Consider the following 25,337-nt stretch of genomic DNA (forward strand, 5'->3'; position numbering starts at 1 on the left):
TTTGCGCTAGGTGATCCCCAGAGGTCCCTTCCCACCCCATGCGATTCTGGGACGCAAGATTGGAGGGGCTTGGTTTCTGGAACCATGGGGACCTAAGCTGCAGCACGGGTCTCTCCATCAGCTGCAGGAAAGAAGGACGTCAGAAAAGCCAGGCTGGGTTTGCTCCCACCCTGGAGACGACATCATCTGGAGTGGTGCGAGATCACAAACCGCCTGGTACTGGTACCGCTTCGTTAGGAGCCTTGTTTGGGTTTTGTTTGTTGGTTTTTTTTTTTTTCCTAACAGTTGTTAAGAACTGAAAGGATGCAAAACCACAGCTCCTAAAAGTCATGAAGTGCCCTTTATTTCTTGTGCCCTGATGGAGAACCAGAAGAAGTGTTCCAAGAACTGCAGCCAGAGCACTTGAAAAAAAAAAAATAAAAAAAAAAAATGAATTGAAAGATAACGAGTTTCATCTCGTTCATATGACGTGCCCCAATTCTGTAGCACCTGGGTTGCCAAGGCGTGCTATTAGCCTTATTAAACCCACTCCCCACAGGAACTCAGGGGTCTTTTGGGTGCCCCCAGACGTTTCTATACCCTCGGTGTGGGGGCTGAGTTTCTCCCCACTCCGACCCCCACCCTCTGCCCCACAACCACCCCTCCCCTTAGTCTCCGAGGGAGGAGAAGCCGCCTCCCCCCACCCTCGGTGATCCGCGGAAGATGCCTCCCCCCGGCCGGGGACGCCTGAGGGGGGCAGAAAGGAGGGGGGCAGAACGGAGGGGGGGCAGCAGGGCCGTCTGTGGCCCCGATACCTGCGGCTGCTGGGGGGAGCCCGTCCCTGCCGCCCCCCGCCCGCCCAGGGGGCTGAGGTAAGTTGCCCAGGTAGCCTCGGCCCCTCTCTCCCCCCCCTTCCCAAGAGGGTTGGTGGCCACCCAGGTGGCCCTGATGAGCCGAGGGGGGGGTCAGACGGCCGCCGTCCCAGCTGGGGTCTCCGCCGGGGAGGGGGGGTCATTAACGGGGCCGGGTGGGGCTGAGGAGCCGCCGCTGGGGCAGCATGGACGGGGCGGGCGCGGAGGAGGAGAAGGAGAAGAAGGAGGAGGAAGAGGAGCAGGAGCAGCAACGGGCCACCACAGGGCTGGGTAAGAGCTGGGGGGAGCCTGATGAGCAGCCCCAGTGGAAGGTGACCGCCTTGTGGCCTCCTCCGGGCCGTTATGGGTGCGGTGGACCCGCCATTTACCCCCTGCCTCCCCCTCCTCTCCTTGGGCTGGTGGCCCCACATTTACCCTGAGGGGAAGCTGCTCTTTTGCCCGGAGTGCTTTTGGGGGGGGTGAGGTGACAGGCTTCATGTCACCGGGCTTGTGAATGCCCCTGGCAAGCTGGGGGGAGTGTTGTGAGCAGGGGGTCTTCCCCTGGGGTCACCCTGGGGGGGTCCTGCAGCCTCTGGGTTTCGAGACCCCCGGTGCTTGGTGCTTTCATCCTCCGTCTGCGTTTCCCCCTCTGAGCTCGGGTGGGTGGACCTGTGGAGCTGATGTTCAGGTGTCCCCATGAGTGTGTTCAGGTTGGCTTTGAACCAAACGCTCCAAAGTGGCCTTAGAAATCTTGCCCTCCCCTGTGCAAGCACTTACCTTGTTCAAAGAAACATGGAAGGAGGTGGTTGTGAGAAGAGTGAGGCACTGGAACAGGTTGCCCAGAGAAGCTGTGGCTGCCCCATCCCTGGAGGGGTTCAAGGCCAGGCTGGATGGGGCTTGGAGCAACCTGGTCTGGTGGGAGGTGTCCCTGCCCAGGGCAGGGGGGTTAGAACTGGATGATCTTCAAGGTCCCTTCCAATCCAAACCATTCTATGATAAGAGGACTTTGCTTCCTGCTGGAGCACCTTCTGTAGCTCAGGTGTTTGAGACACTAGATGTATGATGTTCACAGTCAAAGTTCCTTCTGCTTCAGGTTATGTTTATTTAGAAATGGGACAAAGTGACGTTCAGTCTGGCCTCTTGTCACATGAATCGTGGAAGAAAGGAGCGGTGTGATGAGTCCCTGTTTGTTACCATGAAGGCCCCTCGTTCTCTCCAAGCTTGATTTTCATTCCAGGTCTTTTCTTTGGCAATCCCAAGTTGTTGTCAGGCCTTTGCTATATGTTTTAGAAATAGAGACAGCAATTTACTTTCCCTTGGAGGAATATTCCTGTAGATGACCTCAAACTCCCAGGTGAATGTCTCTTTCTTTGCTGTGGATACAAGGTACATACACAAGACTTTGAAATGTATTTTGTGATGTAAGCACGTACTGGTGTTTGCATAAAAAAATAATTTAAAAACCTTCTCAAATCAAAGCACTAAGCTGAAAATGCTATTCCTGATTTGAGGCAGAGGGTGGGTGACAGAACGGATGACGCGTGAAAATGCTTGCTTTTTCACATAATAAGCAAGATGAGCTCAGAGGCAACGTGGAGGAGGGTGGAAAAAGGAATTACGTAGAAGAGAACCAAATTCTGCCTCGCTCAGTTCTTGACCCTCCCCATCAGGACACTTCATCTCATTCAACAGCAGTGGACACAGTTGCTGCTTAACAAGATCAGATAGATCATTATAGTCGCATAGTTTCCTGCTTCTGCCTCATTCCCCTGCAACTAATTTGGTTGTCTGAATCCTGTAAAAAGCAAATTAGAAGGTCTTGGAAGCAGCCTGGCATCCCCTCATGCTTCCATGAAGATCCTCCCATCTGACTGGTGGTGTGGGGTTCCTTCTTGATTAACGATCGTTTAAGAAGGAAACATTAAAGCAAGTCTGTTAGTTTGGCATTGCGCTACTATATATTAAAAGTAGGACAGAGTGAAATGAAATTATTTTAGATCTTTCCCCTCGGAAATTAAACAACCGTGTCGCTCTGTAGGCACAAACAACTGAAATGCTGCCAACAGTCTGCTCAAACTTTCCTCTTTACGGACAGAAGCAGAAAACGTGGTTTTGGTTTTATTATTCTACTTTCTGTTCTTGAGAAATAGTAACTTTTGAGGGTTTTTCGTTGGTTGGTTTTTGGGTTTTGTGTTTTTTTAATTTTGGGGTTTTTGGGGGGGTTGTTTGTTGTTGTTGTTTATTTGTTTGTTTGGTTGGTTTTTTGTTTGGTTTTTTGTGGGGTTTTTGTTTGGTTTTGCGGTTTTGGGGTGTTTGCTTGGTGGGTGTTTGGTGTTTTGGTTTTTTTTGTTGGTTTTTTTTTTTTTTTTGAGGCCTAACTATTTCAAAATCACTTTTGTAAATTATTTTATAGTTACTTTAAGTTCAATATGTACCTCTAAGGATTCATGCAAAAGAGCTAGTTTTGTTATAGCTAATATTCTAATGTGGTTTTAAAACTCTTAAGGACACATTTTCCATAGATGAAGGGAAGAAATTGTGCCTTTGTAAATGTGCAGGTTTTGTTTTTATAATCACGGTTTCTTGTGTTTTCATTTTTATAGAACAAGAAGTAGGGGAAAAAAGGAACAGGATACACTTCAAACCATATTTTGAGGGAAAACAGGTAAGCAATCAAACTGCTGATTAGAAATGCAAGGAGAAATCCTACCCTACTGAAATCCATGGGAAGACAATTACTCATTTTCCTGGTGCCGGATTTTACCTCCTGTGTTTTATTAATTAAATATGTACATACATGTACATACACATGCATATATATTTGCTTTTCTTCTATAATAAATCAAGAGTTGTGAGCCCAATTGTGATAGCTGTTTTTGTAATGGGGCTTTCATTCTATACATACATGCTTTAAATCTGGTGTGATAACCAGTCGTTTACAGTGTCATTAGGAAGATTGGGATTGTGAAGTAGCTATTAAGAAATACAGTCTGCTGTTGTATCTGGAACATGGTAGAAATATATTTTTAATAAGGAGGGGTGCTTTAGAGGTTTCTATCTTAATATAGACCTAAGCTCAGCAAGTTAATTTCAATGACACATCTGACATCTAGCCTTCCAGTACGCAATAGAGTTTTAATGTTTAAAGTTAGGTGCATGTTTAAGTATGTTACTGAATAGGAGCCAGAGTGAAAACATCTTTCATTTAAGATTAAAATCCCTGCTTTAAGTTTTCTTCCTTGAACTCTGGCTCCAATTTGTGAATGCAGTGGGGATGTTCAGGTGGGGGGAGCCCGTCCCTGCCGCCCCCCGCCCGCCCGGGGGGCTGAGGTAAGTTGCCCAGGTAGCCTCGGCCCCTCTCTCCCCCCCCCCTCCCAAGAGGGTTGGTGGCCACCCAGGTGGCCCTGATGAGCCGAGGGGGGGGTCAGACGGCCGCCGTCCCAGCTGGGGTCTCCGCCGGGGAGGGGGGGTCATTAACGGGGCCGGGTGGGGCTGAGGAGCCGCCGCTGGGGCAGCATGGACGGGGCGGGCGCGGAGGAGGAGAAGGAGAAGAAGGAGGAGGAAGAGGAGCAGGAGCAGCAACGGGCCACCACAGGGCTGGGTAAGAGCTGGGGGGAGCCTGATGAGCAGCCCCAGTGGAAGGTGACCGCCTTGTGGCCTCCTCCGGGCCGTTATGGGTGCGGTGGACCCGCCATTTACCCCCTGCCTCCCCCTCCTCTCCTTGGGCTGGTGGCCCCACATTTACCCTGAGGGGAAGCTGCTCTTTTGCCCGGAGTGCTTTTGGGGGGGGTGAGGTGACAGGCTTCATGTCACCGGGCTTGTGAATGCCCCTGGCAAGCTGGGGGGAGTGTTGTGAGCAGGGGGTCTTCCCCTGGGGTCACCCTGGGGGGGTCCTGCAGCCTCTGGGTTTCGAGACCCCCGGTGCTTGGTGCTTTCATCCTCCGTCTGCGTTTCCCCCTCTGAGCTCGGGTGGGTGGACCTGTGGAGCTGATGTTCAGGTGTCCCCATGAGTGTGTTCAGGTTGGCTTTGAACCAAACGCTCCAAAGTGGCCTTAGAAATCTTGCCCTCCCCTGTGCAAGCACTTACCTTGTTCAAAGAAACATGGAAGGAGGTGGTTGTGAGAAGAGTGAGGCACTGGAACAGGTTGCCCAGAGAAGCTGTGGCTGCCCCATCCCTGGAGGGGTTCAAGGCCAGGCTGGATGGGGCTTGGAGCAACCTGGTCTGGTGGGAGGTGTCCCTGCCCAGGGCAGGGGGGTTAGAACTGGATGATCTTCAAGGTCCCTTCCAATCCAAACCATTCTATGATAAGAGGACTTTGCTTCCTGCTGGAGCACCTTCTGTAGCTCAGGTGTTTGAGACACTAGATGTATGATGTTCACAGTCAAAGTTCCTTCTGCTTCAGGTTATGTTTATTTAGAAATGGGACAAAGTGACGTTCAGTCTGGCCTCTTGTCACATGAATCGTGGAAGAAAGGAGCGGTGTGATGAGTCCCTGTTTGTTACCATGAAGGCCCCTCGTTCTCTCCAAGCTTGATTTTCATTCCAGGTCTTTTCTTTGGCAATCCCAAGTTGTTGTCAGGCCTTTGCTATATGTTTTAGAAATAGAGACAGCAATTTACTTTCCCTTGGAGGAATATTCCTGTAGGTGGTGGTGAGGTGACGGGCTTCATGTCACCGGGCTTGTGAATGCCCCTGGCGAGCTGGGGGGAGCGTTGTGGGCAGGGGGTCTTTCCCTGGGGTCACCCTGGGGGTTCCTGCAGCCTCTGGGTTTTGAGACCCCTGGTGCTTGGTGCTTTCACCCTCCGTCTGCGTTTCCCCCTCTGAGCTCGGGTGGGTGGACCTGTGAAGCTGATGTTGAGGTATCCCCTTGAGTGTGTTCAGGTTGGCTTTGAACCAAATGCTCCAAAGTAGCCTTAAAAATCTTGCCCTCGACTGTGCAAGTGCTTACCTTGTTCAAAGAAACACAGAAGGAGGTGGTTGTGAGAAGAGTGAGGCACTGGAACAGGTTGCCCAGAGAAGCCGTGGCTGCCCCATCCCTGGAGGGGTTCAAGGCCAGGCTGGATGGGGCTTGGAGCAACCTGGTCTGGGTGGGAGGTGTCCCTGCCCAGGGCAGGGGGTTGGAACTGGATGATCTTCAAGGTCCCTTCCAATCCAAACCATTCTATGATAAGAGGACTTTGCTTCCTGCTGGAGCACCTTCTGCAGCTCAGGTGTTTGAGACACTAGATGTATGATGTTCACAGTCAAAGTTCCTTCTGCTTCAGGTTATGTTTATTTAGAAATGGGACAAAGTGACGTTCAGTCTGGCCTCTTGTCACATGAATCGTGGAAGAAAGGAGCGGTGTGATGAGTCCCTGTTTGTTACCATGAAGGCCCCTCGTTCTCTCCAAGCTTGATTTTCATTCCAGGTCTTTTCTTTGGCAATCCCAAGTTGTTGTCAGGCCTTTGCTATATGTTTTAGAAATAGAGACAGCAATTTACTTTCCCTTGGAGGAATATTCCTGTAGATGACCTCAAACTCCCAGGTGAATGTCTCTTTCTTTGCTGTGGATACAAGGTACATACACAAGACTTTGAAATGTATTTTGTGATGTAAGCACGTACTGGTGTTTGCATAAAAAAATAATTTAAAAACCTTCTCAAATCAAAGCACTAAGCTGAAAATGCTATTCCTGATTTGAGGCAGAGGGTGGGTGACAGAATGGATGACGCGTGAAAATGCTTGCTTTTTCACATAATAAGCAAGATGAGCTCAGAGGCAACGAGGAGGAGGGTGGAAAAAGGAATTACGTAGAAGAGAACCAAATTCTGCCTCGCTCAGTTCTTGACCCTCCCCATCAGGACACTTCATCTCATTCAACAGCGGAGGAATATTCTTGTAGGTGACCTCAAACTCCCAGGTGGATGTCTCTTTCTTTGCTGTGGATACAAGGTACATACACAAGACTTTGAAATGTATTTTGTGATGTAAGCACGTACTGGTGTTTGCATAAAAAAATAATTTAAAAACCTTCTCAAATCAAAGCACTAAGCTGAAAATGCTATTCCTGATTTGAGGCAGAGGGTGGGTGACAGAACGGATGACGCGTGAAAATGCTTGCTTTTTCACATAATAAGCAAGATGAGCTCAGAGGCAACGTGGAGGAGGGTGGAAAAAGGAATTACGTAGAACAGAACCAAATTCTGCCTCGCTCAGTTCTTGACCCTCCCCATCAGGACACTTCATCTCATTCAACAGCAGTGGACACAGTTGCTGCTTAACAAGATCAGATAGATCATTATAGTCGCATAGTTTCCTGCTTCTGCCTCATTCCCCTGCAACTAATTTGGTTGTCTGAATCCTGTAAAAAGCAAATTAGAAGGTCTTGGAAGCAGCCTGGCATCCCCTCATGCTTCCATGAAGATCCTCCCATCTGACTGGTGGTGTGGGGTTCCTTCTTGATTAACGATCGTTTAAGAAGGAAACATTAAAGCAAGTCTGTTAGTTTGGCATTGCGCTACTATATATTAAAAGTAGGACAGAGTGAAATGAAATTATTTTAGATCTTTTCCCTCAGAAATTAAACAACCGTGTCGCTCTGTAGGCACAAACAACTGAAATGCTGCCAACAGTCTGCTCAAACTTTCCTCTTTCCGGACAGAAGCAGAAAACGTGGTTTTGGTTTTATTATTCTACTTTCTGTTCTTGAGAAATAGTAACTTTTGAGGGTTTTTCGTTGGTTGGTTTTTGGGTTTTGTGTTTTTTTAATTTTGGGGTTTTTGGGGGGGTTGTTTGTTGTTGTTGTTTATTTGTTTGTTTGGTTGGTTTTTTGTTTGTTTTTTTTGTGGGGTTTTTGTTTGGTTTTGCGGTTTTGGGGTGTTTGCTTGGTGGGTGTTTGGTGTTTTGGTTTTTTTTGTTGGTTTTTTTTTTTTTTTTTAAGTAGCAGCAATCACACAGATTCACGCATTCTGAGGCAATCATCAAACTTTCTTTTTTCTTCTTTTGGAAATGTATATGCCAGCTGGGAAAGCATAATGCTTTTTTATTGTTCTGTTGCCTATTTTAAATATATCTCTTGCTGTATTCTTTCTCACCTGTCTTCCGCTATTCAGTCTCTCTTATTTGTAATGCAGTTTGTGCTTTTTACTAAAGTTGGTCAGACTTCTTCCCTATTTTTGTCCTCAGCCAGCTGTTTCATTACCTCGCTTGTAAGACTGTCATTCATAAGTGTTGTGGCTGAAGCTGCAGAAAGCCAATTTAAGGCAGTTATTAGAAGTTTGTCCAATTAATTGGATTTGTGCTTTTGTCAGCTCGAGTGTGATAGAAACAGAAACCTCTATGTATCAAGAAGTGATGCCATTTGTCAGACGATCACTGCTGACACAGTAGACCAGATTTTTGCTTGTATTTTGCTTTTGCTCATTTTACTAAGATGACACTTAGTGTCTTGGTAAGTCATTGATTTTCGTTCTGTTCCTTATGCTGAAGACCTTTGTTATCCCCAGTGCTGTTTGCTCAATACTGTGTTTGTAATACGCAACCTCCCCTTTATTCTCTGTGTCATGAATCAATTCTTCCTATAGTTTAAAGTTGGCTGTTTTTGCAGGCATCTTCACCCTCAAAAACGAGGCTTTTCTCATCTCAGAACGTTTGAATACCTCCACGTCAACCATATCACGTTCTTTGCTGTTGCTTTCCTAGCAGCACTCTGTCCTGGTGACACTCTTGAGTTTGAGCTGCCTTGTTCTTTTCACTGGTGGGTTTCATTGTGCAGCGTTTCCCTTCTCCCATAACCAAAGCTTCTATTCCAGGCCCACCCTTCTTCTCACGCCGTCCAGGCACATCTGCCTTAGACAATGTGCATGCGGTGTGGGGGAGTGTTGTTTCTCCTTTGTTCTTTGTAGAATGCAAGGCCGAGAAGGAGGACATGTCGCTGGACACCGACAAGGAGGACACGTCGCTGGATGCCGAGCACCTCGTGGTAGATGCTGATGGTGCCAGTGGGCAAGGCACAAGGAGCGGTGTGCTATCCCCATCCCAAAGCACAGCTACAAATGAAGAAGTTGAGGATACCTCGGGACAAGAAGATAGGATCAGCCCTGTAAAGAAGGTGGAGGAAGACGGAAGACACTGCGCCCTGCAGCCAACTGGGTCGACTTCCCAAGACTCAGTGGTTCTTGACAGCCAGCTTGACCATGCCTCGGTGCATGGGTGGCTGCCAAACTTCCTCGGTGACGAGAAGGCTGTGACCTCGCTTCCTGTGGTTGAATTTGCACAGGAGCCCAAAGGTCAGTCAGGGTCACATGAACAGCGCGAGAGCTGTTTCTCTGATGGGATTGAAAAGGAGGCAAAAAAGAAAAAAGGAAACGACGAAAGTGGAATGTGTGCTGAGAAAGCATCTAGCGGAATCCCTGGAGACCTCTGCAGGCAGGGTGTGTGTTGCCCAGCTGCTCACCGATCATCCAGATGTGCTTCAGCCAGCTCTGTGGTTCAGCAGTCCTACAAAGTACCTCCAGTTCTGGAATCCAGAAGTAGCCGTGATGGGACCAAGGGGAAAAAAGTGTTACTTGAGAATCCACAGATTCTACCACCAGTCAGGAAGAAGCCACGCACCTTCTATAGCGCAGGTAGATACCAGGGAACACTGGCAGACAGTGACAGTTGTAGTGCCAATGGCATTGACGTTTCCTTCACCACGTTGAAGGTGCAACATGGAGGTGCTGAACTGCCCTAACAGGTATTGCAATGCATTCTTCACTACTACATGTGTGAAGACTGCTTCAAATACATGTTCCTGAGTGCCTTATGTTTGAAGCATCGCTGAGGATGCTTATTGTTTTAGTGTGGAGGAAGATTTTTGTTTAGTTTTGTGGTTTACCTAAAAAAAACCCCAAACAACCCACAACCACAAAACTTTTATGCTGTTCATGCATTTCTTAGGGGAAAATCAAAACAGAATATTTTTTTACTATCTTGTTTCTTTGCTTTTTTTGTTTGTTTGTTTTCTTTTCTTGTCGCATACCCCCCACGCATCGCTTCTAGAGCAGCTAGAAGAGTTGGAGAAGGTGTTCCAGGAAGACCACTACCCCGACAATGAGAAGAGGAGGGAGATCGCGGCCGTGGTTGGTGTGGCACCACAGCGTGTCTTGGTAACGCCCGTGTGGGTAACAGTGCTGAGCGTGGGTTCTCTGCAGAAAATTGACAAAGAGGGACTCGGGGAGGGAGGAGGAGGAAGAGGAGCTTGAGTAGGAAGGAAAGAGGAGCTCATGAGTAATGGGACAGACTGCACCTTCACTGGTGACAAGTGAAAGAAGAGGGCTCACAGGGGTGGACGCTGCAAGACCAACTACCCCACTCAAAATGGCAGTGGAGTCTGTGGTTGTGTACTCCACCTTTTCCTAAGATGAGACACGTAACGGGTAGGTAAAAGAGGCTAAGGGGACTGGAGTTCATCTCTTTTATCTTGAAGATCACGGGCAGCTAAGGAAACTGGTGTTTGGGGGTATCTTTCTGCTGCTATTCTCCTCTCTGTTTGCAAAGAATCTTGCAGATTCTCTGGAAGAAAGGTTTCTGACCTCAGCTGGTGATTTGTGGAGGCAGTCGTTGTTGAGTCGTTGCCTGTGTCCCCATGTGTAGATGGCTTCCTCTCTGAATGCATCCTTTCTTTCCATTTATCAGGTCTGGTTCCAGAATCGCAGGGCAAAGTGGCGGAAATTGGAGAAGTTGAGCGTGAAAGGCGACAAAAAATATCCAACATCATCAGCTCTGTCAGTCCCCTTCAGGTCAGATGGTTATGGGTGAGAGACTTACTCTATTTTCTCATTTATCCACAATAGACACCTAATGAATTATTTTCATTTGCCGTTTCCCATCTACCTTTAAGCTATGGAGAGCTGCCCATTGAGTTGGACCAAGGCAGCCTGTCAGATTTCTGGGAAAATTGTAGTGGACCCTATAAAAAGTGCTTTTGATTAACCTGTAGCACTGTTTTGAAATAAAACTATTAAAGTTGCATTGCCTGAAGTCATGTAGAGGGCAAAGGATAAGACAAAAAGGGTCTGTGGAATCATGCCTTCAACCCCTTCATTTTTAGTTTCTGTGAATGGGTTGTCCAGGCGCTTTGTGTGCACTCGGGAATTGTTTTATCCCAGTCCTCCTCCCACCACCATTTTCCATTTCCATGGATTTTCACTTGGCAATGGAAATGCTGCTTGCTTAGATCAGTCTTAGGAAGTCATGGTCTTCTTTGAAGAAATATGAGGTAGTAACTTTCATAGGTAAGCGGGGAGTTTATGAGAGGATAGGTGGTCTTTCAAGGGGGAGGGAGTGAGTGAGGGAAGAAATTAATCTCCACGGGGAGGTATTTATGGCAATCTAGAGTGAGAGTCTTTCTGTGAAGCACATAGAATGAAATTATAAAAATTAAGTGAAAGATTGGAGACCACCTTTCTGATTTCATTGTGCTGTCCCTGCTGCTTCACCCAGTTCTGTTGACACAGCATCTCTTGCACTGTTTCTCCTTGCACTTGTAAATCATCCAACACTTTCCCTTTCCAGCTGCTAGTGATCTAGGAATTACCTGTTGTAGGATAGTCAGAAGAGTGTATACTTATTCATAATGCTTTGTCTTGTCCTCTGGTCCATCCTCATACCCTTTATGTATACCTCCAGGCCACCTCTTCTGCCCGTGCCTCCATTGCCTGACGTTGTTCATGACCAGTCTGCCATGCTGGGTGTAGACACTACAGCTGGGAACTACTCCAGCCTGCTCAGTGGACTTCCTGCACTACCTGACTCCTCCTCAGGTGAGATCCTTATCGGCAAAAGGATTTTGTGCTGGTGGTGCTGGTGGGTTCCCAAACACTTTTGGGAAAGAGCCCTATGCCAGCGGTCCAAAAAGTGACACCGGGTTTAACAGCTCTCTGCTAATCCAGTACCTACCAGTTATGTACCAGTAGCTACCTCCATGCTAATGGTGGAGCCAAACTTGCAGTCCTCATTCATGTCCTAGCACAAGCCAGCATGGAAATCTGAATATGACTTCAAATATATGATTGGGGCATTCTTTCGTAATAGCTGTTTGACACTGGTCCTGCTTCCTGGGATGGAAGTGTTATCCTGGTTGTCATGCCCTTTGTGGCAGATACACACTTCCCATATTCTGAGTTTGGACCATAAAGTTCTGGCTACCACCTGCAGTCAAGCGAGCTGTGTGAGGAAGGTGCATTGTGTCAACCCCTGGGTTCGTAGCGCCTGTCTCAGGGACTCCCACACCTTTCAATCTCCAAAGGAGGCTCCTTGACTTTTCCAGATGGTGCACATCCCATATTCTGGTTTGGACCATAAAGTTCTGGCTACCACCTGCAGTCAAGCAAGCTGTGTGAGGAAGGTGCATTGTGTCAACCCCTGGGTTCGTAGCGCCTGTCTCAGGGACTCCCACACCTTTCAATCTCCAAAGGAGGCTCCTTGACTTTTCCAGATGGTGCAATTTTTCCATTTTGTGCAGGACCTTGAGGGAGTGAGACTAATCGGGTTCTTAAGCATACAGCTTAATTTAATTGTTGTTGCAGTGTTGTTGGAAGTCAGTGGGGTGTGCTGTTTGACCAGTTTTTCTGCTTGAGCTTCATTTAGACTTTAAAGATTGATGGCAACCAAAGAGAGAGGATTTGTCCAACTGTGTATTCTGTGCATCAGAGCATTCTCTAGAGCCAAGAATGTTCCTTAAAGCATTTCCTATGTATGTTTACGTTTTCAAGTTGGCACAACTTGAAATTATTTCCAAAGTGATGAGGACTTCACCCCTTCCTTAGGGATGGATATCCCAAGCAATAGATGTGCTGACATGTGGTGTTGCTTGTATTTTCCTGCTTCTCAGTGTCATTCATACTTTTGAATTTCATGCCATCATTTCTGCCCCTTCATTGCATTCTAATTTATTATCAATATTTGATAATAATAATTATAATTTATTATTAGATAATTATAACAATGATTATCTAATTGTTGTCAATATTAATGGCAGTTCTGTGCAAGTCATTTTCTAACAACGCCTCAAAGACTCTAATGTATTTTTAATGGTGCTGATACCTTAAAAGTATTTTGGCACTGTAGAAAACAACTAAAACGTCGTATCAATAAGCTTAGAATACTAATAAATAAATATGTATGCTGAAAGTACTTAATTGAGGTACTTTCTTGATACTCTAATTTAGCACTTCTGTCATTTAAATTTGCCTGTCATAGTCTCAAGGCAAGGACTACTTTAGTCAATCCTGTAAGCTTTTTAACAAATATGACTGTAATTCAGTTAGTTCCAGTTTTTCCACTACTTCTTGCAGCAGGGTAAATATAGTCAAAGTGTTTGAATAATTCACCACTTTCCAGAATGATGAAGTGCTGCAGTCTGTTGAGTCCGGTATTTAATTAGATAAAGACCAAGATTTTGCAAAATAATTCATTTAAAGGAAACAAACCGAATAGTCTCATATTTTTACACTTGTATTCTGAACTTTCCTGATTTCTAAAGTACATCTGCAGACAGGCTATATGGTCAAGAGCGACTATGTCTGTTAGAAATAAAAAGCTTCTTTCAGGGATATGATCTTGTCATCTGTCTGTACTGAGCAATTTCTTTCTGGGGAATCTGCACACTGGGATGTGGTTCTCCATGTGGAAAACACAAACAATGTCCCTGATAGGAAATAAACGTCCCCTCTGAATTCTTTGTACAACATGTAAGGAAGAAAAAAGGACAAGTGAATGGCCCTGAGAGTGGACTGAGTATGTGAGATAATAAATATAGCTGGGTTTTCACTCCTTGAATCCTTTGAACTTGCTGCTGGCTGCCACCTATTGCATTTGCTGTGCATGCATCTAGCTTTTATGAAACACGTGCTTCCTTTGCTTGTCTGAAATGCCTGTATCTTCAGTGTTAAGGATCATAGAATCATAGAATCATTCAGGTTGGAAAAGACCCTTGGAATCGTCGAGTCCAACCATCAACCCCCCTCTACAAAGTTCTCCCCTACACCATATCCCCCAACACCACATCTAAAGCTGAGAATGTACTTCATTCTGATACATCTGTGTGTGGGAACAAGCTTCCCCCTGTTCTCTTTAAATCATGCTGGGCAAGAAGTAATGAAATCTATTTGTGTCATCTAAACGGATAAATACTTTCCAGATACAGATCTGTGCTGAGAACGTACTTCATTCTGATACATCTGTGTGTGGGAACAAGCTTCCCCCTGTTCTCTTTAAATCATGCTGGGCAAGAAGTAATGAAATCTATTTGTGTCATCTAAACGGATAAATACTTTCCAGATACAGATCTGTTTGGGGTAAAAAAAAAAGTACCTTTTCTAAATAACTTTTCAGAAAAGAGGCATGCTTTGCTAGTGCACACAAACTGTGAGCTTTGGTGATTGGTTTTTAACCTGGTTTCCTGGGGGAAGGGAGGAATATGGTGTGTGCAACGAGCCACACACTCGCTTTGTTTGTGAAACCCACCCTGCCCTCCAAATTTGTTTAATCAAATTTGACGGAAGGTGGGCATCCTAAAAATTACATTCCTACAGAAAAGGTCATCAATTTACAAAGGCAAAAACAATTGTTCGGTAGAAGTGGCCCTTGTGAAAACAGCTCATGACAAGTTTCAGCAAAATAATTTGTTCCCTGTGCATAATGGTGTGGCTGTACCCAGAGATTGTGCCCTATTGGGGTGGCCGTTCAGGTGCTTTCCGTGGCAGCAGTGTCTTTAACCCCTTTCAGCAGGACAAGCAAATGACTTAAGTGCATGAGAAGGGTAAGATCTATTACCTGGCACCTGTGGAGAGTGTTCAGTGCTGTCTTTCCTATTGTTTTTCCGTGCTCTAGCCAGTAGTTCTGACTGACTGTTGGTTTGTGGGTTCTTTTTTTCTGTCCCACAGTTCAGTACAGTTCTCCAAACAAGCTGACTAAAAATGCCAGCGAGTTGTATTGGAGATGTATTCTACCTTGCTGGCAGTTGTGGCTTCTGATTTAGTACTAGCCACACTATTTGCCATAAGAGCCTTTTTTGCTTCAAAAATTCAATCTTGAGCTTGCTTTGATCTTAGAACTGGGTTTTTTTACTGCTTTTGCTAGATAGCTTGCTTTAAAGTAATGGAGGGGTTTTTTTGACATTTGACGAGTTCTTCTTGTTTTTCTGAGACTTCTTATGGATGTATATTTGTGATTCATTGACTTAACGCATTGACTTATGTTTTCTTTAGGGCTGACCCTTTAGAAAGAAAAGTTACTTTCTATGGCTCTGGTTTGTGGGAGAAGATTTTTCTGCCCCATTAGTGGCTTTGCAGGAAATAATTTTGTTTCACGTGACTGTCTTGCTGAGGGCACATGTCAGGAGCCCAGCCTATGCTGGTAGCTCTTTGCAAATAGCAGGATGATTATTCAGTGGCAGAGATGGGATTGTAATTGAAGTCTTGGGAGCAATTGGGTGACGCTGGGTATAATCTATCAAAGAACAGTAAATAAATGACAAGCTCTAATGACTTCACTTACAGGACTCTGGCTTTTGAACAAATTACTTTGAGGTTGATGTGTAGCTGACATGGCAAGCAAGGGTCGTACCTTTTAAACAAGTGGTAGGTTCTGGCCTACTGAAAAAACAGAAGAGGGTCTTTCTGATACACTTCTCAAAGCAATGCAGTTACGGACTGAAGTTGGTTTACTGATTTTCAGTCCATTAAATAAAGAATGCTGTTGCTCTGAAGTTCAATGAATATTTTCTCTACTTTCAAGATGTCATTTACAAGAGAAATGCTTTCTCATAATTTCAAGAAAAGGATGTATCAATGAAAGGCTTTGTAATGGCCTTTAATGTTCCAGTAAATGCTGCAATTATGCAAGCACGTTTCATTAAAAGAAACTGGATTGGATAGTGTGTGACGTAGAGACTCTTGGCAATAGAGCCTTTGGCTGAACTCTTGATTTGATGCTTGAGAAAACAGCCCTAGCAAGTAGACCATCTGAGGTTCGACTGGTTGCTCAGCCTGTAAACGACATCAGCTGCATCGTGACCAACACTGGGCTTGTCAAACAGTTAGAATCATGCTAACTGCCTGAATCATTGCAGGCATCTCATTCCAAGGCCTTTTGGAGTCAACAAAATATGCGCTTGACTAAGAAAGTCATGTAGGGCTGATGTCAAGAGGAAGGGCTCCCATGCAGATAGATGTCACTCAGGTAATTAATCTCGTACACGTGATCTGGTCTGTTAACAACAGTGAAAGCAGCTTCCTGAAACATTTGAAAACCATGTTTCTACAGTTGAAACCATGCCCTGCTATGAGTTCATCGATGCTTCTCTAGCATAGGTCTTGGTCTCCTTCAAGACTGGTGAAAGACTGAAATCACAGTCATACCAACAAAAATAGATGTGTATATTTCTGTTAATTTAATACTCTGTCCCATCCACTGGAAAATATTTATATTAAAGAATGGGTCTCTTAACTCTGCTAGAGGAAATATACACATCTATTTTTGTTAATTTAATACTCTGTCCCATCCACTGGAAAATATTTATATTAAAGAATGGGTCTCTTAACTCTGCTAGGGTGAAGAAGAAGTTGTCTCCCCCCTCTAACAGGGGGGAAGACAGTTGTGTAGCTAAAGACTTAGAATATTCATTCTTAAGAGCAGCACCAGGACCATTCCAAAGACCTGAAGCTGCAAGTTATTAAATTGCCCTCCAAAAATTCCCAAGGCTGTCTTGTGGACTGAAAAACCAGAAATAGTGGAAGTGATAAGCAAAAAAAAATTCTACTGTTACATCCCCATGTTCACTGGAGAGCCTTCTGAGGATATCTATCCCTACGTCAATGTCAGGAAGAGCAACAGAATTGCAAAATGTAAGTGTTGTCTCAAGCCAGTGATCTGAATTCATCATTGAAGAAGATGCTGGAATCTTCTGTAAATATAGTATCAAGGTTAGCAGATATGACTTCTTTGGGAGTTGTTTATTCTTACTGCATTTGTGGCTTTAGTCAGAAGATACAAATTCAATGGCTTTCTTTGAAAGGATGGAGAAGTAGAGGAAATTTTAGAAATGGCTGAACCAGCTCTTTGGGGGCCGAATGTGCCATTTTCACAACCTCGTTGCCTGTGGGTTCTGTTGCCATGATGCACAAAGATTATCTGCACTGAGTGTGGCAAATATTTCAAAAAACAGAACTTCATTCTTAGTGGGTGTGAAAGTGGATTTAAATGTGGTTGTATTCATCCTGAGCAACCATCTGCAGAATAGCTAATCCTACTATCGTTATTGAACCGTGGCTTCATCAGGAGAGGGATTGTTTTTCAGGTAAGTTGTGCTGCCTTATCATAGTGTTGGTGTGAACTGCTGCATTCTGGGACAGAACGGTTAGGAGAACCAGGGCACGTTAAGGTTTTAAAAAATCAGAAGAGATCTTCAGCTTCATTTCTGGCTAAGCCATTCTGACTTGCAAGGAAACTAAATGTTGATCTGTGCGGTGTCAAAAATGAGGAATGTGACAGGTACGTCATAGATGCTGCTTGACATGTAGGAGTAGTATGTTCAAATAGTAAAAAAAAAAACAAAAAAAACAACCAAACAAAACCCAAAAAACCGCTATGAATTGCTTGGGCATATGAATGCTTTAGAAATGCCATCCTAGATTTTGTAAATGAGCCCCAATTCAGGGCGATTCAAGTTTTCATTGAAACATCAGGGTTCTATCTTTCCATAGTTGCAGAAGCTGAAGAAAAATTGAAGGTAGGCAGATGCAATAAGATAGGCACAACTGCATGGCACACCGGGGAATCTGAGAAATGGGGCTGCAAAGTGTTGAAATGGAATCTCCTTATCAGCGCTCTGGGCACGCATACCATAACTCTGTAAAAGTAGCCCTTGCTTGCTGTGGCAGCTTCATGTTGAGGTGTTAAATTTAAGGCCTTTGATTCCTGTCTGGTGGAGTGCATTTGACGTTGCTCTCTATGCCTGCAAGGGTGAAGCACAGCTGTAAACTGTCCATGCTACAGTCTTTCCCCGAACGCTTTACAATGTGTGGGAGTAGATCAACTTTATCTGAACAAGTATGCCTCATCCTTGCCCTGGTTCAGCCGAGCTAGACTTGAAAAATCATTTCAAATTGTGTCATGCTCACCCGGTGGCTACACCTCTCAAGAGAGGAAACATTTGATATTTGGCATAATAAGAGAGAATCTTGTTCTGTTGCACCACGTGCAAGCTTCTTGAACTTTGGTGTATACTTGCTATTCCGGATCACCAGCATACATAATTCTGACCTTTGCATTTCCTATATTGTCCTCTTTCCACAGAGGCTGTTCTGTAGGAAACTGTTCCTCTCCTTTTCCAGCAGTGACCGAGGAGACAGGTCACAAAACAAGATTCTAGAGACCAAATGGTGTTGGTTTCCTTTTCCGCCTCCCAGCTTCTTTTTCCCAAGACCTTTCAGCTGACATCTCTACATTATTTTTTATTTTTGGCATGACTCATCAGAGGCCAAACCAGGAGTGAAAATTTGGTTGAAAAGTGGCCTAGACAGCGGATTTCTAAAGGGATGATTTTGTTTCTTTCAAACCACAGTTAAATTTTTCAAAAGGGTAATCTGTGCAGCACACTCTTCCCAGAGGACAGTAGAGATGGAAGATGGCTGGGGGATTGTTCCTGGCTTTTTTCCAGGAAGTACTTTTCTTCATTTGGGCCGCCTGCTTGAGAGCTGAATAAATCCAGTATGCAGAGACTGAAAATCACGAAGGTAATTTTATTTTACCAATAAACATCATCCTCTGTTCCAGAGAGCTTGCTGCTACTCCCTTTGGCTTCCCAGCAGCGCTGCTGGTACTCGTTTGCTTTTATTCCCATCAGTCAACCTCCAGCCTTTCACCGGCATCTTGCTCTTTTTGTTCTGCCACTCCTGTCACTCCCTCTGCTTGCTCCTTTTAATTTTTGGTGTGACAGCAAGCTGTGACAGTCTCTCTTTCTATTCACAGTCTCTTCAGCGGCCGGAGCGTCGTCGTCTTGTGAAGCGGTTGAGACAAAGGCGTTGCCACAGCTCAGCTTTGGTTCCAGCAGAACTGGAGAAGAGTGCTTCCCTGGTTTTCCCAGCCCACCACCCATCTGCAGGGCCAGCCTCCCCCTCAGCCTGCTCCTCAACCCCGACAACCACATTGTTCCCTTGATGCTGGACCCTCCCAACAGCCAATGCAGCTCCTCCAGCCAGGAAAACAGCTCCAGGGAAGCCTTCACTTACAGCATCCAGCATCAAGGGTAGGGACAGATGGGATTGTCTTTGAGGGAGATTGAAAAAAGTGAACCCCGGGGGAGAAGCCTTTGGGAGGCTGGAGGTGGGACGTGGAAATAGGTGGGACAGTAAATGAGGAGTTAGATGTGGGAGGGAGAATGCCCTTTAAATGGGGTATGAAGAAGGGTATGATGTGTGTAGTAGGACAGGGCACCTGCTGTCTTTTCTAAAAGTGATCCCTTTAATTGGAGTGCTTTCAGAATTGCATCCCTGTCATGTGAAAGTGGGGTTTGGAAGCACAGTGAAAAGGAATCCTTGAGAGAAGGTAGGTGAGCTTTGGAGAGTGGGAAGAGCTGAAGGAAAGGTAATCCCCACTAGTGTGTGTTGCCAAAGAAACCTGTGAAAGCACTTGGCTCCAGGGGGTTCTGTTGGCCTCCTCCTGTGCCTGGTGTTCGGGAGGAAGGGTTGGAGTCCCATCAGGGTTGAAGCGGCCATCAAGGGGAGGATGTGACAGTTGTTTATTGTACAGGTTGCTGTAGCTGTTGACCCTGCTTTAATCTCCAAATTGCCTCTCTCCTTGCTCTCTGCAGTTTGAGTTCACCGGTCTCCTGCAACTGCCCTGAGCAGCTGGAGTTGGCAGGCGACCTAGAGACCCCTTACTCTCCCTACAGCAACCTGGGTGGAATTTACCAGCTGCCCCAATACCCCCAGCTCTCCCAGTTCCACCATCTGCCGGGTCACCTGGCCAGCAACGTGCTCTCCAGTCTCAGCCTGGCTCCTACATCATCCACAGAGTCCCACACAGGTTTCCTCACCTTACCTGGTGACAGCGGAGTCGTAACCTGTGGGGCAGCAGGAGCCACACAAAGCCATCCACGGAGTCCCACACAGGTTTCCTGGCCTTACCTGGTGACAGCGGAGTCATAACCTGTGGGGCAGCAGGAGCCACACAAAGCTACGTACAAAACCACGTGGAGGAGCAGCCCTCCTTACAGCAGCCAAATGGAAACTCGGGTAAAATCCTAAAATATTTTGGCATCCCGCTTCTCGGGAGTACCTAAACACTACCCTGAAACATTCAGTCAAACCACTGCTCAACCTGGTCACTGTGACATAAAGAAGGAATGTGCATATACATGTGCAAATATATATATATATGCTGCCCATGTTGTTGGTTTTTTAATTCCTTGTATGCCTTTTTTTAAAAAGTGCTGAGTGACACCTTAATTTGAATCAAAATTCACTACATAGACTGGATGTTGGAGGGAGTGTTTCCATGTGAGTACGTCAGGTAGTGGAAAGGTTTTGTCTGAAATGGAGAGCTAACTTATCTTTTTTTGGGAGTGTCCTGCTGTGCAAACTAACTTGCCTTCGGTATACATGGGTGGGGGTCAAGGGTGCAAAATGAAAAAGGCACCACAGCAAATGGAATAGTTGGGGACAGCAAGAAAAACAGGCTTCTAACTCAGCTGGGCTTTTGCAGAAGCCACTTTGAAGGAATGTTATGTGTCTTAGGGCAGAAGAAGGGAGTCAGAGGCCAACAGAGTACGGATATGGCTTCTTTCTTCTTCTTCCTCTGACTTGAATTTGTAATACTGCTCAGATTAAAGCACTTTACGGATACGAAATTTGTAATACTGCTCAGATTAAAGCACTTGAGCATAATTTAAAAAAGTAACTAGTTAAAAAGGACATTGTTCGTCTCCTTGTTTTGTGTCAGGGTTTTACATTTTGAAGTTGTTCAAGCCCAAGTACAACCAAAAGATAAACTATTGCAGTTTAGTTCTTTGGACTGCCAGGCTTGTTAAATCATGTTCAGTCTAAAAAATACATCTCGGCTCTGACCACATAAAAGAATAGTTTTCAGGCCACAGATGCTGCTGCTCTTTTTGTACCATTTTTGTGGACCTTGTCAGGGAGAGAAGTCTGACTCTCAGGTTGATGGGTGCAAGAAGGCTCATGTTCACACTTCATGGCTAACATTCTCCAGAATATGTTGGCAGCACCTGTGTTATTGCTGCTCTTTTTGTACAGTTTTTGTGGACCTTGTCAGGGAGAGAAGTCTGACTCTCAGGTTGATGGGTGCAAGAAGGCTCATGTTCACACTTCATGGCTAACATTCTCCAGAATATGTTGGCAGCACCTGTGTTATCATCACTGTTGGCCTGGTTCTCCTCTTAGTTATTATTTTCTGTGGTTTTTCAGTTTGAAGTGCCAGAGTTAATGAGAGGGCTGTGTCCCAGTGCCCCAAATTAATGTTTTTATAGCATGATGCCAGAAGTGTGTGTTGCATGCCGTGGGGCATGTCGTGAGAGCATAAAGGGATGTGTAGAGGTCCAAGGTTTGTTAGGACTGATAAAGTTGGAGGATTGTTGAAGGCACAGAGGCAGAGTTGATAGTCTCTTATTCCGTAATTATGTTCAAGGATCCTATGGCTATTGCAGTGTGGACAACCAGGGCCTGGACTTCCAGAAGTGCAGCAGGGAGGGAACCAATCTGTCCAGAGGAGGGCCATGAAGATGATCAGAGGGATGGAGCACCTCTGCTACGAGGACAGGCTGAGGGAGCTGGGGTTGTTCAGCCTGGAGAAGAGAAGGCTCCGGGGAGACCTTAGAGCAGCCTCCCAATACCTGAAGGGAGCTACAGGAGAGCTGGGGAGGGACTCTTTGTCAGGAAGTGCAGTGACAGGACAAGGGGTAACGGTTTTAAATGGGAAGAGGGGAGATTTAGATTAGATATGAGGAAGAAACTATTTCCTGTGAGGGTGGTGAGGCACTGGAACAGGTTGCCCAGGGAAGTTGTGGCTGCCCCATCCCTGGAGGGGTTCAAGGCCAGGCTGGATGGGGCTTGGAGCAACCTGGTCTGGTGGGAGGTGTCCCTGCCCAGGGCAGGGGGGTTGGACCTCGATGACCTTGAAGGTCCCTTCCAACTCTGACCATTCTATGATTCTACGATAATTCTTACTTCAGCATTTAAGCAAGTCATCAACTCAGCTGAATTGCAGATATTACTTAAAAAAACCACTCCTGCTTCCTGGATTGCAGCTTTAATAAAAAAAAAAAGTGAAGATAAAGCATCCCTCTTATGCTTTGCAGAGCTAACTTGGAAAATTGGAATGGAGGAAAAAAATTGGGAGGGCGTGCATCTCTAGTACCGTTACATGGACTCAGAATTTATGCTGAAGTAACATCATGGTTTTCAGACGATAACAATGCTATGAATTTCTGAAGTTTTTCATCCTAATAATGATGTTCTGCATAAATGCACTGCAGTGTAAACAACAAAGTTAACCTTCCTATGTGTGTGATGTCTGCTCTGTTGCAGTGACCTGAATGGCATAACTGTAATACTGTATTTGCACTGAGCGTGCTCTCTGAAGCACAACATACACATTTTTACATTATGTGGTTTTAATCCTCCTACAACATACGCATTTTTACATTATGTGGTTTTAATCCTCCTTATTTTCATTATTCTGTCTCTTCTTTCCTGCTTTTTCCTCAGCAGGCACCTCTGCCTATCAAGCTGTCCCTGGGAATGATTTCTATATGCCGGGAGCTCCATTCTCAAATCAGTTGCAGTCAGGAATGCCATTTTCTAGCACAGCAGAAGGACAGTACTTCCCAGAGCAGGTTTCCTACGCTCAGCCACCTTGACTGCCCTCCTCTCCATGTTTTCTTCAAGTGCCTCATGGAACAACACTGGGATCCGTGCCACATACTGGAAAACCAAAGAGGAGGACACCACCAGACCAGAGTTTATACCAGTGCCACCAAACAGAGCCAGCAGAGCTGACGTTGCTTGCTGAAAGAGAAGAAGTAGAGAGTAGCAGCAAGCAAGGAGAGACTATCGTTGGTAACTGAAAGGCCAGCTGTTTCTTTTTTGAAGAAGGTGTGGAGATAAGGAAAGAGTTCCAAGACAGCAGTAGCTCTGAATGCAGGATCAAAACTGGCATGAATGGGAATGGAATTTTTTATATTTTTTTTTCTGGGTTGCTGTTCAAGACAGGTTCAATTATCCTGTATCTAGTTCTTAGATCCATCTATTTTTAGAAATGGGGACTTAGAGGTCACTAAAATAGATGGCAAAGTTCTGTCCTCTGTCAGACATCATCTGTTGTGAGCTGAATGGCTACACAGGACTGATTATTTCTAAGATTTCCAGAGGCATGTACACCTCTCTTCAAGGCAGCAAGTTCTTGAGCAAGAAAGGAGGAAGGGGAAGGTCAAGCTTTCTGTTTGGATTTCTGTTTCCAGTCTTATATTTTGGAAACAAAATTATCTTACTCTAGATTTGTTGAAAGGTGTCATATGTCTTAAATATTATTTGGGGGTGTGTGTGTTTGATTTTGAGAGATAAGACATTTGAAAAAATTCAAGTTGTTCTGCGTCATGAAAGATAACGTTTTCACATGAAATCCAGTTTTTCTTCAGATATTAAAGAAGAAACAAATGACTTGTGCTGCACTCTGCGAGGAAAAAAAAACAAAGGAAGAGGAAACATTACCATTTTAAACTCTGCAAAATAAGAAGAGACAGAAAGAGAGATGAGAATAGTACTATTTGAATCAGAAGCACTTTTTTATTTCATTTTTTGGGTTGTATTTTTTTTTTTCTGCCATGATTATTTTCTGCTGAGGAAAGAAGCAGGGTAATTTCAAGCAAAATAAGAAGAGACAGAAAGAGATGAGAATAGTACTATTTGCAACAGAAGCACTTTTTTATTTCATTTTTTGGGTTGTATTTTTTTTTTTCTGCCATGATTATTTTCTGCTGAGGAAAGAAGCAGGGTAATTTCAATCAATAAAAGCTTCTGGTCTCTGTTTTTTGCAAATCTCCTGACTTTATTCTTCTTATATGAATTCCAATCTTGAGGATCTCACAGACAGGAAAGAGATGATACAGACACAGGAGTCCCAGAGGTGCGTGGAAGTTCCAGATCATGCAAGACTCAGAAGGTATGCCTTTTATCCTGAAATACATGGGAAAAGAGCCCAGGGAGATTCAGATATACACAAAACAGGAGGAGGAGCCCTAGCAGCTACACTAAAGTTTAGGGACTCCAGATAGTGTAAGAAGTGTCAGGGGAAGTCCGCCGTTGGTTTGGTGTTTGCTAGCCTTGAATTACCTTTTTGTTCTTTTAAAAAAAAAAAATCAATATAAAACTATAACAACAAATGCCAGCAAAACTGTAACTGTACATAGCAGCAGTGTAACCAGATCTCTGTCAGATATTAATTGGTTTAGTGTCCTGTTTGCATTGCATCACAGAATTGTCGTGGTTGGAAGGGACCTCTGAGAGACAGAGTCCAACCACACACACAAAAAAACCCCAAAAAAACCCAGCACAGAGTCCAACCACACACACAAAAAAAGCCCCAAAAAACCCAAACCAAAACTGAAAAAAAAAAACCCAAACAAAAAACCCCAACCCCCCAAGCAGACAAAACCCAACAATCCCGGGCATCAGAGCATACCCTGAAGTGCCACGTCTACACGTGAAAAAAACAAACAAAAAACCCCAAGCCCCCAAGCAGACACAACCCAACAATCTCGGGCATCAGAGCATGCCCTGAAGTGCCACATCTACACGTTTCTTAAATCCCTCCAGGGATGGTGACTCCACCACCTCCCTGGGCAGGCTGTTCCAGTGCCTGACCACCCTCTCAGGAAAGTCATTCTTCCTGAAATCTAAACCTCCCCTGCCCCAACTTCAGGCCATTTCCTCTGCCCCTGCCATTATTCCCTTGGGAGAAGAGGCCAACCCCCACCTCTCTACACCCTCCTTTCAGGGAGCTGTCGGTGGGTTTGAATGCCTGAGGACTGTATTGTTCAAAATTTTTTTACAAAGTAGTCAATAACTTAAATATTTGGTGGGTACTGCTTTCGTTGAGGTACTTGGTCATCATCTCCGGGACTGACCCAACGGTCTATTGCTGAGGTGGCTCAGTTATTTCAAAAGAGGGTTAATCTCTCTGTCTTTTACAGTTAACAGGAACCGTGGACGGTTTAGACACGTATGCCTTGCAGTTATGTCTGCATCCTGTTAGGATGTGTTGCAGTTTAATCTGTCAGGATGTTTCATAACCGGGTCTTTTCTCTTGAATTCCTCAAAGCTTACTGTGGGAATCCCAGGCTGCAGCCCTAGCAGGAGCAGCTGAGTGGAGCAGACCATCTTGGCTTGATAGTCTTTGTGGCAGCAAAGGGCACAGACTCTGCCAAGTGGTGAAACAAAGACCTTTCATATTTCATTTTTTCAGC

The 25,337-nt window shown here is 45.2% G+C and overlaps 1 protein-coding gene across 1 annotated transcript in view; it reads left to right on the forward strand.

The window, feature by feature from the left end:
- Positions 1 to 23,605, forward strand: part of NOBOX (NOBOX oogenesis homeobox) — a 48,544-nt gene extending 24,939 nt beyond the window's left edge. Inside the window, 9 exon segments of the mRNA XM_014938393.1 lie at positions 8,716 to 9,438; positions 9,854 to 9,960; positions 10,490 to 10,608; positions 11,483 to 11,616; positions 18,827 to 19,103; positions 19,668 to 19,882; positions 19,969 to 20,091; positions 22,582 to 22,932; positions 23,511 to 23,605. Coding sequence (XP_014793879.1) covers positions 8,716 to 9,438; positions 9,854 to 9,960; positions 10,490 to 10,608; positions 11,483 to 11,616; positions 18,827 to 19,103; positions 19,668 to 19,882; positions 19,969 to 20,091; positions 22,582 to 22,932; positions 23,511 to 23,605 — 2,144 coding nt within the window.
- The last annotated feature ends 1,732 nt before the right edge of the window (positions 23,606 to 25,337 follow it).

The sequence above is a fragment of the Calidris pugnax genome, unplaced genomic scaffold (genome assembly GCF_001431845.1).
Source record: "Calidris pugnax isolate Ruff unplaced genomic scaffold, ASM143184v1 scaffold47, whole genome shotgun sequence".
Lineage (NCBI taxonomy): Eukaryota > Metazoa > Chordata > Aves > Charadriiformes > Scolopacidae > Calidris > Calidris pugnax.